The following is a 19,737-nucleotide window of genomic DNA, read 5'->3' on the forward strand; positions in this document are numbered from 1 at the left end:
TGTGAATTGTTACATAGACTTATATAGGTCCATTTACAATACTGACAGTATGCAGATGGGAAAAATGTCCCTCTGAATACATGTTTAATCATTTTAGCCATGTTCTTTTTTTATTGTGTTATTTTTTTCAAGGTTTACGCTCAGTGAGCAGAAAAATATGAATTTCTATCTGTGTTAATGTTAGATGCCTTCTGTGTGATTTTAGGGCATGTTTTTTTTTCTTTAAATCTCCTCCAAAGATCTTATTTTTTTGTACTTTGATTTTATTGTTTTGGTCAGTTTATTTGTGTATTTTTGTGTCATTTTCAAATTACAATGCTAAATCTTGATTGGAGTATACACCACCCAAGTCCTTATGAATAACTACTGTAGGATATGGAAACTTTAAAATTGTAATTCAGTGAAAATTTTTTAGTCCATTAGAATTATCTTACCTTTAATCCTGTATCTCCTCTTGATCCTGTAGGTCCTTGTGGCCCAAGAGCACCAATCTGTCCAGGGTGCCCAATGGGTCCCCTGAAGCCGCTTAGTCCAGGAGATCCTTTGCTGCCCTATAAAATCATGGAATTTATTTTATATTGTAAGTTAATATGTAACAAACTAACAATGACTCCAATATTTATTTTCTCACAGGTAAACTAAGGATATGTGCACATGTTGTGTTTTTGTCGCATCTTTTCTGCGCAGTTTTGTCACAAAGCATGAAGTATTTCCTAATTCCAGAAAAGTGAATGGGATTCCTGAAGTATCATGCACGCATTGCTTATTTTTTTACTTGTAGATTTACTGCAGATTTAAATCTTCAGAAAGTCAATTCTTCAGCATTTTTGCAGATTTCATATATATTGGGAAAAAAATCTTCCACAAAAATCAGTGAAAAACCCCCATTTAAAAAGGTATAAAAAATGAGGCAAAAACATGCTCCTTTTACGCTGCGATTTTCCTGCCAAGAAATGCAAAGACGGTGTAGAAATTTCTGCAGCAAATGCTTAAAGGGGTTGTCCACTACTAGGACAACCCCTTCTTGAACTAAATGTGTGGACCCAATAAAATAAAAATGCCTATACTCACCTCCTGTGCCAATGCCATTTCCGTGGTGTCAGCACTAGCTCTCCCTGGGACTTCAGTGCACTGTTGTGACACGTGACCCAAATACCCAATCAGTGCTGGTGTCACTGAAGAGGAAGTCATGGCTGCAGCTGATCCCTGACTACCTCTTAATGTTCAATCTGTACATAGGTGGTGACAGTCACGTCAGCAGTGATTGGGCACCAGGGTCACATGTCACAACAGCGCACAAGAGCCCTGGGGAGAGCGACTGCGGGAGCTGTGCCAGCACAGGAGGTGAAGATAGTTTTTTTATTTTATCGGCGTCAAACATTTAGTTGAATAAGGGGTTGCCTTAAAAGTGGACAACCCTTTTAATCTGTATACATAACCTTAACCTCTTAATGACAGAGCAAATTTTGAGTTAAAACCCAAGCCAAGTTTTTGAAAGAGGGAAGAATACGAAGTATTTAAGGAAACCAGGATGGATGAACACAGAACTTAAACACATGCTAAAAAGGAAGAAATAAATGTTTATCAAATGGAATGAGGGAGGCATATCTAAAGAAGAATATATTGCTGCTTGCAGGATCTGCAGGGCACGAATTTGAATATCAAAAGCTGACAATGAATTAAGGCTTGCAAGACACATCAAAAGCAATAAAAAAGGATTTTGGGCATATGTCAAAAGTGAAAGAAAAGCCAAAGATGCTATAGGATTTTTACAGGATGAAAATGAGGAAATGGTAAGAAAAGATGTTGAGAAGGCTGAACTTTTAAATCCCTGTTTTGCATCTGTTTTCTCTCAGAAAGGAAATGTAACATCAACTGATATTCACTGTCCTATTAATGGAATAGAAGAATCCAGGATATCTAAAAACAGAAAGATAGTGTGGAAACACTTAGCTAACATAAATGAATTGAAGTCACCTGATCCAGATGAATTATACCCCAGAGTACTGAAGGAGATAGCAAAAGAAACTTTTGAACCACTTTCCATAATCTTTGAAAATTCTTGGAGAACAGGAGAAGTCCCAGAAGACTGGAAAAGAGCAAATGTTGTTCCTATCTTCAAAAAGGGGAAGAAGGTGGACCCAGGGAACTGTAGGCCGGTGAGTATGACTTCTATACCAGGAAAAATCTTTGAACAAATTATTAAGCAACATGTATGTAAGTACCTGGATAAGAGATTATCAAGAGTCAGCATGGGTTTGTAACTAATAAGTCATGTCAGACTAACTTAATTTCCTTCTATGACAGAATCACTGACTGGGTGGATCAGGGAAATGCTGTAGATATAGTATATCTTGACTTCAGCAAAGCATTTGACAAAGTATGTCACACCATCCTTATTGAAAAAATGACTAAGTATGGAATGGACAAGGCAACTGTTAGGTGGATTCATAACTGGCTTAATGATCAGACCCAAAGAGTGTTCATAAATGGCTTCACATCCAGTTGGAAGAATGTCTCAAGTGGGGTACCACAGGGCTCTGTCCTGGGTCCTGCATTGTTCAACATCTATATCATTGATTTAGATGAAGGAATTGAGGGTAAACTGATTAAATTAGCTGACAACACAAAGCTAGGAGGGTTAGATAATATTAGAGAAGAGATAGAGAGGATTCAAAAAGGTATTAATAAACTGAAGCAGCGGGCAGCAACTAATAGAGTGGTTTTTAACAGGAAAAAATGCAAAATACTACATCTGGGCAATAAAAATGAAAAAGCATATACAGAATGGGAGGAATAGGGCTAAGCAACAGTACATGTGAAAAAGACTTGGGTATACTAATTGATCATAAACTGAACATGAGTTAAGAGAGTGATGCAGCAGCAAAAAAGGCAAATGCAATTCTGGGATGTATTAACAGAAGCATACAGTCAAGATCACGTGAAGTCATTATTGCCCTCTAGTCCTCTTTGGTCAAACCTCATCTGAAATACTGTGTCCAGTTTTGGGCACCACATTTTATAAAAGACATCAACAAACTGGAGCAAGTTCTGAGAAGAGCTACCAGTATGGTGACTGGTCTACAAACCATGTCCTATGAGTAGAGTTGAGCGAAACGGGTCGAAAAATTTCAAAAGTCGCCGACTTTTGGCAAAGTCGGGTTTCATGAAACGAAACCCGACCCTAGGATGAGGTCAGCCACGAGGTCGGCGACTTACGTGCCAAAGTCGCGTTTCAAAAGTTTGTTTTGCGCTCTTTTTCAGCCAATCAGGATCCACGGACACTGTGGGCAACGTGATGACATAGGCAGGGGTCACCACCATCTTTCAGAAGGGCATGCAAGTGATTGGCTTGCTTTGGTGGGCGTCACAGGGGTTATAAAAGGGCGTGCACGCCAACCGCCATCTTACTTCTGCCGATCTTAGCATAGGGAGAGGTTGCTGATTCTGTAGGGAGAGCGTTAGGCAGGGAAGAAGAAAAAAAAACTGCTTCTGCTGCTAGCGATTTTGCCTGTGCAACACACCAGTCACTGTGTGTGCAGTGCAAGGGGAGGCTATATTGCGGTGGATCAGCGGTGTTGGTTGTTAGGCTGCCTTCTAAGGCTTCCTGACAGCTGCATTGCTGTTTCCCCACTGCTCTGCAAACTGCTTTTTTAAAAGCAATCCCAATTTTTTTTTTGTCCTGCTGAGGTACTGAGTGTGCATTTATTCACACCATACAGTGGTGTACGCTCCTCACACAGTACCGTGTAACGGCTGTTATCACAGCCACAGTGAAGCTATCTGTGTGTCACTGTGGAAGGATAAGTGGAGGACTTGTTCCGTTCTTACAGACCTACACTCTAGGGAGATTCCTATTCTGCCCAATTCTACAAATCACTTTTTTCACACCTGTGCCATCGAGCCTGTGACATAGCGCTCTGATATTCAGTGGGCCTCACACAATCCAAAAGTGTCCAGTGTCCACAAATGTCTGCAGAAATTCAAAATCTCCCTTATCATGTAGTCACTTTTTTCACACCTGTGCCATCGAGCCTGTGACATAGCGCTCTGATATTCAGTGGGCCTCACACAATCCAAGTGTCCAGTGTCCACAAGTGTCTGCAGAAATTCAAAATCTCCCTTATCCTGTAGTCACTTTTTTCACACCTGTGCCATCGAGCCTGTGACATAGCGCTCTGATATTCAGTGGGCCTCACACAATCCAAGTGTCCAGTGTCCACAAGTGTCTGCAGAAATTCAAAATCTCCCTTATCCTGTAGTCACTTTTTTCACACCTGTTGCATCGAGCCTGTGACATAGCGCTCTGATATTCAGTGGGCCTCACACAATCCAAGTGTCCAGTGTCCACAAGTGTGTGCAGAAAATCTAAATCTCCCCTGTCCTATAGACACCTTGTACCTTGTTTTACATTACTATATAGTTTGTTGGATTTTGTCTACATTTCTACCAAAAATGAGGAAGGCTGGTGGAAGAGGCCGTGGAATTGGGCGGGGGTTGGCAGCTGGTAATGATGGTGTTGGTGGTGGATCTGATGGTAGTGGCAAAAGCAAAATAGGACCGAATGCAGGAGGTGTTGAGCCTGCGTCATCGTCTGGCTCCATAAGGCTTCGAAGGCTTAGTTTTCTAGGAGTTGGCAAACCGCTTTTAACGCCAGAGCATCAGGAAAAAGTTTTGTCTTACATTGCTGACAGCCTCCAGCTCTATCGCCTCCTCTTCTGAAGTTGTAAAAAGTAAAAGCACTGAGTCGTCATTGGAGGCTCATGTTCATGAACCACACCTTTCCTTGTGTCCTTCACCCCAACCAAGATTGAAGGATGACGCAGGCCATACTACTGATTACTCCATGGAGCTGTTTTCACATACCATGCCTGGATTATCAAGTGAAATGGTGAATTACCCAGGCCAAGATGAATCGGACATGGAGTGCACTGATGCACAGCCGCTGATGGATGATTCTGCTGGTACATTCACTCAGAGCACTACATTGTCCTCGCAGTGTACAGAGCCAGATTCTGACCCTGATGAGACTCAGGTGCCCCTTCCCGCACACTATACCACCATACACGGTGACACAGAGGAAGGTGCACATGACATTGAAGAGGAGGTGATGGATGACCCAGTTGTTGACCCAGATTGGCATCCATTGGGGGAAGAGGGTGCTGCTTCCAATAGCTCAGATGAGGAGCATCCACAGCAGACATCGACATCGCAACAGCTGTTATCTGGCAGGCCCGGAGCACTCTAAAGACAGGTTCCAAAAATCAAAAGAGTTGCTGGACAGCTTGTCCAGAGGGTCAAAAGATCACAGCGTGCTAGGCCGCAAAATGTCTGCCAAAGTAGGAAGAGTGCAGTGTGGCAGTTTTTTGAACAAAATCCTCATGATCAGGCCAAGGTTATCTGTAAGAAGTGCGCAAAGACCTTTAGCCGAGGGAAAAATCTGAAAAATTTGAATACCAGTTGCATGCTTAGACATTTAACCAGCATGCACTTGCAAGCGTGGACACAACACCAAACCTCAAGTGCCACATGTGCAACTGATCACAAAGAAGGTAGTCAGCAACGCTACATTGTTTCCCCCACTGTAAGCCCACCGGTTAGCACAGCAGCAAATGTTGAGGTGTCGTTGCAAGGCCACAGCAGTCAGGGAATCCCACTGTTATATCAACGAAATACTGAATCTAGGCCATCAGAAAGAACACCAACTCCATCACCATCATCAACCCTCTCTCTGTCTGCCCTGTCCACCGCTACTTCCACCATATGCAGCTCTCAAGTCCAGCTCACCCTCCCAGAGACTATGAGTAGGTCAAGAAAGTACTCAGTCTCTCATCCGCGTACACTGGGTTTGAACGCCCACATTGCCAAACTAATCTCGTTTGAGATGATGCCCTATCGGTTGGTGGAAAGCGCAGCTTTCCGCGAACTCATGGCCTATGCAGTACCACGCTATGACCTACCCAGTCACCACTTCTTCTCTCGCAAAGCCATCCCAGCCCACCACCATCATGTGAAAGACCGCATTGTCCATGCACTCAAGCAGTCAGTGAGCGGAAAGGTGCACCTCACAACTGATGCATGGTCCAGTCGGCATGGCCAGGGCCGTTACGTGTCCATCACTGCGCACTGGGTTAATGTGGTGGATGCAGGGTCCACAGGGGGCGGTGGTGGGACAGTGCTGCCTAGCCCACGGTATAGGAAACAGTTGGCTGTAGGCGTTCCACCCTCCTCCTCCTCCAGAAGCGAAAGCTCGTCCACAGAGCGCAGTCGTACGAGCACTCCATCTGCAGCTGCCACTGTTGCACACGAGGTGTCCCCCTATCGAGCAGCTAGTGGAAAGCGTCAGCAGGCTGTGTTGCAGATGATGTGTTTGGGCGACAGACACACCGCCGAGGTGCTGGCCGAGTACTTGAAGCGACAAACTGAGTCATGGCTGGGCAGTGTACATCTTGAGGCAGGCAAGGTAGTTAGTGATAACGGCCGTAATTTTGTGGCAGCCATAGCCCTTTCAAAACTCAGCCACATACCTTGCTTGGCTCACACCTTGAACCTGGTGGTGCAGTGCTTCCTCAAAAATTATCCGGAGTTAACAGCCCTGCTCCATAAGGTGCGAAGACTGTGCGCGCACATCCGCCGGTCGCCTGTACACTCCGTTCGTATGCAGAAGCTGCAGCGATTGCTCCACCTTCCCAACCACCGCCTCATTATCGACATTGCAACAAGGTGGAACTCCACCCTGCACATGGTGGAGCGGCTGTGCGAGCAGAGGCAGGCCATAATGCATTTGTGGGAGGATACATGGTCAGGCACTTTGAGAGCAGACATGGAGTTGACAGGTGTGCAGTGGTCGAAGCTGAAAGACCTCTGTAAAGTCCTTCAGTGTTTTGAGCAATGCACACGGCTGGTAAGCGCAGACGACGCCATCCTAAGCATGAGCATCCCACTTATGCGCTCTGCTCATGCAAACTTTGACGCACCTTAAGGAGCAGGCGTCTGCAGCCAATGTTGACGAGGAGGAAGAGGTGGAGGGAATCCTTGATGACATTCAGCCATTGTCTGCTCAGGGACCTCTCCTGGACGAGTTGGAGGAAGAAGAGGAGGAGGAGGATGATGATGGGGATGATTACTTAGGGGAGGAGAATGCATCTCGTGGGGCAAGTGAAAATGTTGGCGTGGCCTGGTACAGGTCTGGTACAGGGTTTGTGCGTGACTGGAGGGATGTGGATTTGCCAGAAAGTGCTCCTTTAACCAGCACTCGCAGTGCATCATTGACACCGGGAACATTGGCCCACATGTCAGATTATGCCTTGCGGATCCTAAAAAGGGACCCCCGCATTGCCAAAATGATGAACGATGACGACTACTGGTTGGCCAGCATCCTGGATCCACGCTATAAAGGCAAATTACAAAACATCATGCCACAGGAGAACCTTGACCTAATATTGGCTAATAAACAAGCAACTCTGGTAAATCGGTTGCTTGAGGCATTCCCAGCACACAGCAGCGGTGATGGTTCTCACACGAGCCGTACGGGCCGGGGGCAGCTTGGCAGAGGTGTTCATGGTGCACACAGCAGAAGTGGCGTTGGAGACAGGGGTTTCATGACAATGTTGTGGACTGATTTTTCAAGTACCGCTCACACAACTGGTAATACAGCATCGATGGAAAGTGACAGGAGACAGCAGTTGTCAACTATGGTTACAAACTACTTTTCCTCCCATATCGATGTTCTCCCACACAGGTCATTCCCCTTTGACTATTGGGCCGCTAAACTGGACACCTGGCCTGAATTGGCACAATATGCCTTACAGGAGCTCGCTTGCCCAGCTGCAAGTGTGCTATCGGAAAGAGTCTTCAGTGCAGCTGGATCAATCCTGACAGAAAAAAGGACCCGTCTGTCAACCCAAAATGTGGATGATCTAACCTTCATTAAAATGAACCATGCATGGGTTTCCAAGGATTTTGTCCCACCTTCCCCTGATGACACATAGGGTGACAGAAAAATGGCTTGCTTTGGTCCACCTCTTCCTGGGACTTGACCTATTTCGCCTTTTGCATCAGCTGAATGTCCAACATCAACATATGCCACTTTCTAAAACTCCCTAACTGTGCTGTCTCCCCCCCCATGGCCGGGGTCACCACCTAGCGCACAACACCGTGCGAGTGCCGTTGCCCTGGATAGGTGGGTAGGCCGACTCTTGGGCGCGGGCACTGGCACAGGGTCCCTCATAGTGCAATCAAGTGTCTCTGACGGTGGTGGTGCACACCTGCCATACTATGAGGGGCCCAGTGCCAATACCGACGCCCACAAGTGGGCCCCCGTTGCTTGGGCAGGGCCCCAGCATTTGCAATCTTTACCTCTCCCTGCTCCTCCGGTGTGTAGTCTGGGCCGTCAAATCCATACTGTGCCTGACACCGTCTGAGCCTGCCTCCTGATGTATAGACATATCTTTTGAATGAGTACGCTATCCATACATGTTATCCGGGGATACGGTACCCTTTCTCACCTTTGTGCAATCACGTGCAAGCCATACTGGGCCTAACACCGTCTGAGCCTGCCTCCTGATGTATAGACATATCTTTTGAATGTGTACGCTATCCATACATGTTATCCGGGGATACGGTACCCTTTCTCACTTTTGTGCAATCACGTGCAAGCCATACTGGGCCTAACACCGTCTGAGCCTGCCTCCTGATGTATAGACATATCTTTTGAATGTGTACGCTATCCATACATGTTATCCGGGGATACGGTACCCTTTCTCACCTTTGTGCAATCACGTGTAATACATACTGGGCGTGAGAACGGCTGGCGAGCTGTTAAGCAAGCTACAGCACCTGTGGTTTGCACACGTAAGTTTTTCATTTTTTCAGGAAAGACAGTTAGGCCTAATTCCGGAACTGCGGTTGACCTGCACTTACTGGGAAATCATCGTTCGCGAGTAATAATTGTAATCAGTTATCCCCATCACTAACGTTGTTCAGCGGGTTATCTGCACCTGTAAGCGACAAACGCTGGCCTTTTCAGTGTAGCGCACATGCAGCCACGGACATGTAAGGGCATGACACACCAGTTATTGGCCAATCTCATGTGCCAGAGCCTCACGTGTCCCTCTAGTAAGCCGGACTCGGACCGCGGGGCATGACGGAGTCTCATTCGTTAACGGAATTAAGCTTGCAATGTGTGCATCTGTTCTGTAGCTGGCATGGTTGAGGTTGCCCGTGTTGAGTCAAATTACGCCGTAGGCTCCACTCCTGGTGGTGCCCTTCTGGACATTCCTTTAAGGTTCAGCTTTGCAACCATACTGCCCACGTAAAACAAACACTTTGCCTTCATGAACGCTGTTTGGAGGGTCATGACTCGTGGGAATAACGCCGCCCAATCAGTTAACCTGCTAGAGATCCTTCGTTGCTCCCAAGCATGACATCACACTCCCTAGGAGGAAGGTAATGCCACTGTGGCGACCGTACTCCTGGGGGCGACACAAGTGCACTGATGCCCAGCCACTGCTCGATGAATCTGCTGGTACATTGACCCAGACCACTACATTCCCCTCGCACGCTACCCGGCCTGAATCTGACCCTGATGAAACTCAGGTTACCCTTCCCATATACAGTTCCATCTTACACAGTGACAAAGAGGAAGCTGCAGATGAAAGTGCAGGTTCGGCCCACCCGCCATCAGACACACCACCGTACTATCAGGGGCCCTGTGCCAGTGCCGTTGCCAACGAGTGGGCCCCCCCTGCTTGCTCAGGATCACAGCACTTGCAAGGTTGAAATACTGTGCAGTGAGATGGAAGATGGGGACGACGAGGAGTCCAGACTAGTACAGGGATTCCCTAGCGAGGAGACTTATTTGTTTTCAATGTTGGGACAGCAATTTTTGGGGAGCACTATACTCTGGAGAATGATAGATGGGGCCCACCATACACTGGAACATTCCAAAGGTGGACATCAGACACTGGAGCAGCATTTACAGGGCCCATTATACACTAGAGCATTAGAAATGGGGCCCATTATGTTTGGAGCATTATTTGGGCCCATAAGACAGTGGAGCTTCATCCATGGGGGCCAACATATACTGTAGCATTATGTGGAGCTCATCATATACTGTTTCAAACATTATATGGAACCATGATTCTGTATGGAGAAATAGATGGGCCTCGTCATGAGATGTAAAAAGTGAAGTATTTTTCATTGTACTATACCGCTATTTCTGTGCCGTATCGGAGCATGATGAGTTGTGGTATGTGTTAAAGGGGCGCTCTTTCGCCCAGGGCACATGAAAACCAGGAGCCAGCCCTACCCCCCACAACTTTAGTCAAATAACCCCCATTTTTCAGTGCGTAACTTGTATTATGAAATTAATTAAGGTTGACCAGCTTAAGTAAGAAGAATTGATGCTTTTGGCATTCAAATGAGCACTGTAGGTGTGTTTCCTGTCCTCCTCTCACTGCCGACTTTTATTCCCCATTGACTTACATTGGGTTTCGTGTTTCGGGACTGTCACATTGTAGAAGGATCATCTTTATTCTCATTTGCACAAGGAAAGACTAGAAGCAATGGGTTGAAACTGAATGGGAGGAGACACAGATTAGATATTAGAAAAAGCTTTTTGAGTTAAGGTGAACAGGCTGTCATGAGAGGTGGTGAGTTCTCCTTCCATGGAAGTCTTCAAACTTGGTTGGACAGACATCTTTCTGGGATGATTTAGTGAATTCTGCTTTGAGCAGGAGGTTGGACCAGATGACCCAGGAGGTCCCTTCCAACTCTACCATTCTATGATTCTATGAAATCTGACCAGTGTCTCTTTATGGTTTAATAACTCTGGAATGTTTCAACATATTACAGTGATTACGAGATTTTTTTTGTAATGCATTGTACTTTATGTTAGTGGTAAATTTAAGTCGATATGTGTTAAATTTTTTTTGCGAAAATATCAGAATTTTGGCAACATTTTTAAAAGTTAGCAATTTTCAAACTTTAGTTTTTTTTATATCCTTAAGCCAGTTAGTCTTGCTGTATAAAATAATTAACATTTCCCATATGTCTACTTTACATCTGCATCATATTTTAGACATATATTTTATTTTGCTAGGAAGTTAGAAAGGTTAAATGTTTATCAGTAATTTCTAATTTTTATCAAGAAATTTACAAAACCTGTTTCTGTAGGGACCTATTCAAATTTAAATGGACCTTGAGGCACCTACAGTTGAATCCAGAAGTTTACATACACTATATAAAAAGACACATATGCATGTTTTTTTCAATACCTGACATGCAATCAGAATAAACCTTTTCTGCTTTAGGTCAATTAGAATTACCATAATTATTAATATTTGCCAAATGCCAGAATAATGAGAAAGGGAGAATGTTCTAATGCATTGTTATTACTTACTGCAAAGTCAATAGTTTACATTCACTAAGATTACTAGGCCATTAAACAATCTTGGACTGCCCATATGATGATGTCATGTGTTTGGAAGCTTCTGAGTTAATTAGCGACGCACCTGTGGTTGTATTTTAATGCACACCTGAAACACATTGTTTCTTTGTGTAGTATCATGGAAAAGTCTCAAGAAATCAGACAAGATATCAGGAAGAAATTGTGGACTTCCACAAGGCTGGCTCATCCTTGGCTACAATTTCAAGATAATCACAAAAAATTGCCCAGTGATCACAAAATCCCAATTGAGGCTATGTGCCCACGTTGCGTTTTTCAAGCGATTTTTTCCTGAGCAGAAACGCATGCCCTTGCCAGGGAAAACGCATGCATTTTTTGACATGCGTTTTTGACGCAATTGTCAAACGTTTTGGCATGCGTTTTTGCCCATATAAATGATGGTATGCGGAATCGCGGGCGATTCCGAAAAATTAATGAACATGCTGCGTTTTTTACCGCTAAGCGATTCCGCAGCGGTAGAAAACGCACCATTGGCACAACATGTGCACTGCCAAAATGGTATCAAAGGGACTTAAGGATAACACAGTCAATATTTTGGAGTGGCCATCACAAAGCCCTGATCTCAATCCAATTGAAAATTGATCCCACAAAAAACAAGCCCTCATATGTCTATGTGGACAGATAAAATAAAAAAAGCTATGGTTCTCGGAAAAAGGGGGGAGGTAAAAACGGAAATGAAAAAAAAAAAGGGCCCCATCGTAAAGGGGTTAATGGCCACAATTAAAAGGCATATCATTAAGAGATAAAAGTAAATGTGTCATCAGCAAATTACCTACTGTTTTTGAGTTAAATGCACTTTTTAGTTGTTGACATTGTTTTTTCCCATATCACAATCGGTGTCTATATACCTAATTTGGACGTGTCCGTGTGTCTGTGCACAATGAGTCATCCACAGCTCATTACGAAGCATCTTTCATTTCACAAGAGCTGTTTAAAAGAAGCTGAGCTGTGACTGGTTGCTATGAGCAACAGTTTTCCTTGCGACTAATCACTAAGCATCTTTCATTTCACCAGAGCTGTTTAAAAGAAGCTGAGCTGTGATTGGTTGCTATGAGCAACAGTTTTCCCACTCAAGGACAACACCTCAGCAGACTCTGACCAGGTGGGAGAAATCTAGCATCCCTGAGAACATAAGCTCCCAGCCATTGTCTGCCCCCCAGAAAGGAGCAGAGAGCACATGACAGAAATGAATCACCCCCTCCCTGCCCATATACCAATCACACATCCTCCATCCCATAGGCACATCTTCCATCTTAAAGGGATCCCCGGTATGGAAGTTAGGACCGTTCCACTCAGCGCTGTGGTTCTGACCCCAGGGTCTCTTAAAGGGATCATTGGTATGGAAGTTAGGGCAATTCCACTAAGCACCCTGGTTCTGACCCCAGGCCTCTCTTAAAGGGATCATTGGTATGGAAGTCATGGTAAATCCATCCAGCGCTTTGGTTCTGACCCCAGGCCTCTCTTAAAGGGATTCCCGGTATGGAAGTTAGGGCAATTCCACTCAGCGTTCTGGTTCTGACCCCAGGTTCTCTTAAAGGGATCTCCTGTATGGAAGTTAGGGCAAATCTCTCAGTGCTCTGATTCTGACCCCAAGCTTCTATTAAAGGTATCATTGGTATGGAAATTAGGGCAAATCCATCCAGTGCTTTGGCTTTGACCCCAGGCCTCTCTTAAAGGGATCCCCAGTATGGAAGTTAGGACCGTTCCACTCAGCGCTGTGGTTCTGACCCCAGGGCTTCTTAAAGGGATCATTGGTATGGAAGTTAAGGCAATTCCACTCAGCACTGATTGGAAGATGAGGGTGTGATTCTCACAGATTACCCTGTATGGTTTCTTAACTCTTTGAATCTCACTGGGTTGCCTCCTCATGAACTAAAGCTGAAACCAGGAGCTGTAATTATGCTCCTGCGTAATCTTAACAGAAAGCATGGCCTTTGAAATGGCACAAGGCTTTATGCTTCGGCATCAAAGGCCTTTCTCTATCCTGGATCTCCTCATACCTTTCCAATCGCACATTCAGCGTCTCCCACTCCCACACCACCTCCTCATCCCATCCTCTCTCTGTTGGAGTCCCCCAAGGCTCTGTTCTAGGACCCCCTACACTTCTCAATCTATACACTTGGTCTGGGGCAACTCATAAAGTTCCATGGATTCCACTACCACCTTTATGCTGATGACACCAAGATCTACCTCTCTGGCCCAGACGTCACCTCTCTGCTGTCCACAATCCCAGAGTGTCTATCAGCCATATCCTCCTTCTTCTCCTCTCGCTTCCTCAAGCGCAATGTGGACAAATCGGAACTCATCATCTTTCCTCCATCTCTCAGATCTTCCATACCCGACCTAGCTATAAAAATTTATGACATCACACTTTCCCCAGTACCGAAAGTCCGCTGCCTCGGAGTAACCTTTGACTCTGCCCTATCCTTCAAACCGCACATCCAAGCTCTTTCTACCTCCTGTCACCTCCAGCTCAAAAATATTTCCAGAATCTGTCCTTTCCTCAACCCTCAGTCTACTAAAATGCTTGTGCAAGCCCTCATCATCTCCCGCCTCGACTACTGCAACATCCTTTCCTGTGGTCTCCCTGCTAACACCCTCGCACCTCTCCAGTCCATCCTTAACTCTGCCGCCCGACTAATTCATCTCTCTCCTTGCTACTCCTCCGCTTCTCCCCTCTGCAAATCTCTTCACTGGCTCCCATTCCCTAAGCGTATCCAGTTCAAATTACTAATACTGACCTACAAGGCCATCTATAACCTGTCTCCCCCATATGTCTCTGAACTAATCTCCCGATACCTTCCCTCACGTAATCTCCGGTCCTCCCTAGACCTCCTTCTCTCCTCCACACTTATTCGCTCCTCACCCAACTGCCTCCAAAGACTTCTCCCGAATAGGCCCTATTCTCTGGAATTCTTTGCCCCAACAAGTCTGACTATCAACCACATTTGGATACTTCAGACGCAGTGATATCTGTAATTTGTATGTAACCCCTTCTCATGTACAGCACCATGGAATCAATCTTGCTATATGAATAAATAATAATAATGATGTGAAAAGCTTAAAAGCAAATGTTATTCATGCTGTTGCTTTAAATGGAAAAGCAAAGGGTCAGACAGTTCTTATTCCAAGAATTGACCTGATTTTCAAAGACAAAAACTTGCCAGTCCAGATGTGACAGCGTCGGTTTGCTGTCATGTTGGCTTTGGCAATGACCCTCAATAAATCTCAGGGAAAGTCCTTGGATATTATAGGAATTAATTTGCCTCTCCCAGTGTTTTCACACGGGCAGTTACATGTGGCTTTCTCCAGGGGAAAGAAAAGCCAACAAATAAGGGTCAAAATATTTGAGTGAGGTAAATTTATTCCTAACATTGACAAATGTTGTACTGTCAACTGTGTGTACAAAGAAGTCTTTTATTAAGATTTTTCCATCAATAAATCTCAGGAACAGTCATTGGATATTGTAGGAATTTATTTTCCTCTCCCAGTGTTTTTCACATGGGTAGCTATATGTGGCTTTCTCCATGGGAAAGAAAAGCCAACTAATAAAAGTCAAAATATTTCAGACCCAGAAGCAAGGTAAACTTATTCCTAATGTTGCCAAATGGTTTACTGTCAACTGTGTGTACAAAGAAGTCTTTTATTAAGATTTTTAACAATTGTAAAAGCCCAAAAATTTTGTACACAAAAGCGGAACTAAGGCCTGTTTCACACTTCAGTTTTCTGCAGTCAAAATCCGCCAAAATTTGAAAATGGCGGATCCGCTTTTCTTGTGGCGGAGCTGCCATTTTTTCCCATTGGGATACATTAGTGGCGGATTTTGGCGGATGGTTGTCCGTTGCATCCGCTATTCGGCGGATCCGCCAAATTCCTGGCGGATTCTGTCTGAGGTGGACGGTGCTTGCAACGTTTTTTTTGCGCCGTCAAAATGGCAGACGATGGCGGATCCGCCGTCGTCCTCCATGCGGTAGAATGGGCGCCTATGGGATCCGCTATTTTGCGGAATCCGCCGGCGGAATCCGCTAAATCGCACTGAGCATGCTCAGAAAAAAGATACTTTTCCAGACAGTCCCAAAACTATATAAGGTGGGCTAATTAATCATTGGGTCCAGACATCCGGCATCAGCCAGACTGACAAGACGGAGCCAGCCAGACAGCACCTGCCCAGCACCTGCCCAGCAGAAAGACCCCCAGCTGAAGAAAGAGAGAGAGCCTGCCAGCCTGCCATACCCCAGCTGCAAGAGGCCTGCCAGCACCTGCCCAGCTGTCCTGCAACAAGCCAGGATGGAGAGGCCTGCTACCAAGCCACCAAAGCCTGCAATTGTGTGAGTATTAAAACTATTTGTGTGGGGCATGTCTGTGTGTGTGTGGCCTGTCTGTGTGTGTGTGGTCTGCCTTCCTGCATGTATGTTCGTGGCCTCTCAGTGTTGCATGTGTGTGTGTGTGTGTGTGTGTGTATTATTATCCTTTTTTCCATACTTTAATTTTTTTTCTGTTGCATGTGTACTGCATTTTATTTTCATACTACTGTAATTTTATTTTAATATTTGCAAGTATGCTGGGATTGTGTTCTGTGTGCATTGTATGTGGTGTAACTGGTATTGTATGTGGTGTAATTGGCACCAGCCACACTGAAGACACAGATCCAGACATCCGGTACCTGCCAGACTGATAGGAGACCGATCTAGAGCTATAAAACCTGCCTGCCCAGCTGCAATTCTTCCACCTGCAAGACCCCTGGAGCATGTCTGTGGCTTGTCTGTGTGTGTGTGTGGCCTGTCTGTGGCCTGTCTGTGTGTGTGTGTGTGTGTGTGTGTGGTCTGCCTTCCTGCATGTATGTTAGTGGTCTCCCAGTGTTGCATGTCTGTGTGTGTGTATTTTTATTATGCTTTTTTCATACTTTAATTGTTTTTCTGTTGCATGTGTACTGAATTTTATTTTCATACTACTGTAATTCTATTTAAATATTTGCAATTGTGCTAAACTATTTGTGTGGGGCATGTCTGTGAGTGTGTGGCCTGTCTGTGTGTCTGAGTGTGGTCTCCCTTCCTGCATGTATGTTCGTGGCCTCCTAGTGTTGCATTTCTGTGTGTGTGTGTATTTTTATTATGCTTTTTTTGGTCATATTTTAATTTTATTTCTGTTGCATGTGTACTGAATTGCATTTTCATATTTGCAATTGTGGTGTGATTGTGTTGTGTGTTGTATATCACTTTTTTTATTTTTCATTTATTGTGGTATTTCAAATAAAGAGCAGAGTAGCTCCTACTTGTGTAGAAAAAAAATAACCAAAAAAATATAATAAAAACTTTTTAAAAACTGTCCGTAGTATTATTTTAAAAACAAGTAAAATTAAGTATGGGTATATGTACAAAAAAGGTACATACAGTGTTGGTTTTTGGTATACAAGTGTGGTTATACTCTCGGTGAGAGTTGGGGAATTTACACATGAAAACACTTTATACTCTCGGTGAGAGTTGGGGAATTTACACATGTAAACACTTTATACTCTCTGTGAGAGTTGGGGAATTTACACATAAAAACATTAGGTTATATTCTCGGTGAGAGTTGGGGAATTGACACATAAAAACATTAGGTTATACTCTCGGTGAGAGTTGGGGAATTTACACATGTAAACACTTGGTTATACTCTCGGTGAGAGTTGGGGAATACAGTCTAGTGAGAGATTCTCAGGGAATTTACACACATGCAAACACTTCAAAGTGTGGGTATACTCAGTTTCAGGGAATTACACACATAAATAACAATGAAGATTTTTTTTGTTATGTCATTAGAATTTTCTTTTATACTTGCAGATCAGTTGAGAAAGAACTGCAGAGCCGCAGCAGCAACACCACAGCAAACCCTACAGGTCGCAGCATAATCGAGTAGGAAAACACTTCCAGCCAGGAAGGCCGTAACAGACCCGCAAGACAGACCGCAGGAATGTCTTCTTCTGACAGCTCCCCCTCACATCATCAGCGAACTGAGGTAAATAATGTTTTTTGTTTTTTTTTTTTAAATCTTAAATTTTTGGCGTATTTTTCCTTTTTTTTTTATTTTTTAACCCTATATGCATGTATTATGTTTTCTCAGGAAGCTGAAGCTGAGGATCTGGCAGGAGGAGACATGCAGGGTGGAGAGACGCAAGGAGGGGGCGCGCAGAGTGTAAGTTTAGCGCATACAGACAGGCATACATAATGCTACACCCAACACAAACATTCATCACAGCGCACACACAATAACTACGCATCTATCCAAATCATATATTTTTTTTACAGTCTTCACAATCTGGTGCCCACACTAGAGCGACTCCCAGGACATCCTAGCGTCGTCGAGGTGATGCCTCTGGTGGTCAGCAAACGGTAAGTAACCCTATTTGGATAATTGAGTAATGAACATCATGTGTTTGAATATAATGTAATTTTTTTTTTTTTGTTATTTTTTTTCGTCACAGGTTTCACAGCGTACTCCCCGGAGACCAATCGAGGAGGGTCTCCAAATATACACGGACGTCCTCATCCATGAGGTTGAAACACGGGAGCCGCTGTGGAACATGGCAAACCGTTTGCATGCTGACCAACCGACGGCTCTGGGATGAGGTGTGTTCCGCGGTTATAGAGAACTGGGAGGAGCTCAATGCGAGGGCCAGGGATTTAGTGTGTAAGTATTACAATTTCAGTAACTTATATTCCAGCATGTGAAGTGTTGAATACTAACCACTTTGTTTTTTTTCTTCACAGGTGACAGGGTTATCACACGGTGGCGGTCGCTCAGGGATCGCTTCAAGAGGGACTTCAAAAAGGAGATGCAGGCCCCGGGAGGACGCCGGGGAACCCAGTATAAAAACTACAGAGCCCTGGGGTTCCTCCGGTCAATGATGGTGTCCAGAAGGTAAATATTCCACAAACCATTTCTGTAGTGCAAATGTTTACATGTTTAACCATTTTTTTTTCAGCACAGTTAAATTAAATATCAATATCTTTAATATATTTTTTTTTCTTTTTTTTAGCACCATCTGCAGAACTCGGGAGCCTGCATCTGAGTTGCCTCCCTCTGGAGTGATCCCTTGTGAGACCGCCCCCGGTGACCACATCGAGGTATCCGACCCCTATCTACCTTCCCTCTTGTCTCGTCCCTCTATCCCCTCCACCAGTCAATCCCCGACTACCATATGGCTTGAGTAGGTGTTTGGAAAGCTGAAATGCATCGTCACCAAGGCACACAAATGGCATTGGTGGGCCTGTTGTTCCAGGGAGTGGTCTTGGAGGTGGGAAGTCAAAATTGTCTCCATACAAACGACGGCCCATGGCAGACATCTTGAAGACCTGAGAGTCATTTGAACGACCGTATGCACCAATGTCCACGGCAATGAATTTGCAGTTTGCATCCACAATGGCCATAAGGACAATAGAAAAGTATTTCTTATAGTTTGTAAAGCTCTCAACCAGATCCAATGGGTTTCACAATCCAAATATGCTTGTCATCCACGGCACCAATGCAATTTGGAAACTGGCAGATTTGTTGAAAGTTTTCCGCAATCTCCAGCCACCTCTCCTGTGTTGGCTGTGGGATGTAATCCTCCTGTAGACAATCCCACAATGCCCGGCAGGTCTGTTGGATAATTCCAGAAATTCTCCAGTTGCCAGGAATCTGGTAAAAAAAAGGGAAAAAAGTAAAATTAATACAAAATACAAGCCATAACATAACAATAAAAGCCTGCAGAATCTGAAACATTTTAAAAAGTAGATAACTTACCGAAGGGTCACCATCAAATGCTCCGCTGGTGATATAGAAAACCGCATTTGTGTGTCCCTTCTCCAGATTTGTTCTCCAACACGCTCCACCAATATCTCGAACAATTCCTGCCTCATGCGCACATAGTTGAAGAACTTTTCAGGGTTATCCTTCAATTCCAGGTATAGTGTAGAAAACACGCCACGACTAAACCTCTGCGCATTAATCGGATGAATCCACTGCCGTTGTCTCCTCAGACGCAGGATTCGCAGTCTTCTTTTCTCCCTCTCGAGAGCAATAATTGCCAACCGATTGCAGTGAAGATCAAATTCCACACAGAAGCTGTCATTACTCGCAATAACTCCTTCCATACTCACACTAACTCCTTCCATCGCTGCCACTAGCTCTAAAACCTTTCAAAGAAATTGAATTGCTACACCCTAGAAATAGTTTTCCCTAGTTTCCAGTATCCAATCACATTTGGGAGCATTCTCCAAGAGTCAATCATATTTGGGAGCATCCCATTTTGG

The 19,737-nt window shown here is 44.5% G+C and overlaps 1 protein-coding gene across 1 annotated transcript in view; it reads right to left on the bottom strand.

The window, feature by feature from the left end:
- Positions 1 to 19,737, bottom strand: part of LOC141095090 (uncharacterized) — a 616,558-nt gene that overhangs the window by 91,486 nt on the left and 505,335 nt on the right. Inside the window, exon 92 of the mRNA XM_073580971.1 lies at positions 435 to 551. Within this exon, the coding sequence (XP_073437072.1) occupies positions 435 to 551 (117 nt within the window). The remainder of the gene's footprint in view (positions 1 to 434; positions 552 to 19,737) is intronic.

The sequence above is a fragment of the Dendrobates tinctorius genome, unplaced genomic scaffold (assembly GCF_039654945.1).
Source record: "Dendrobates tinctorius isolate UK_male_01 unplaced genomic scaffold, ASM3965494v1 ptg000066l, whole genome shotgun sequence".
Lineage (NCBI taxonomy): Eukaryota > Metazoa > Chordata > Amphibia > Anura > Dendrobatidae > Dendrobates > Dendrobates tinctorius.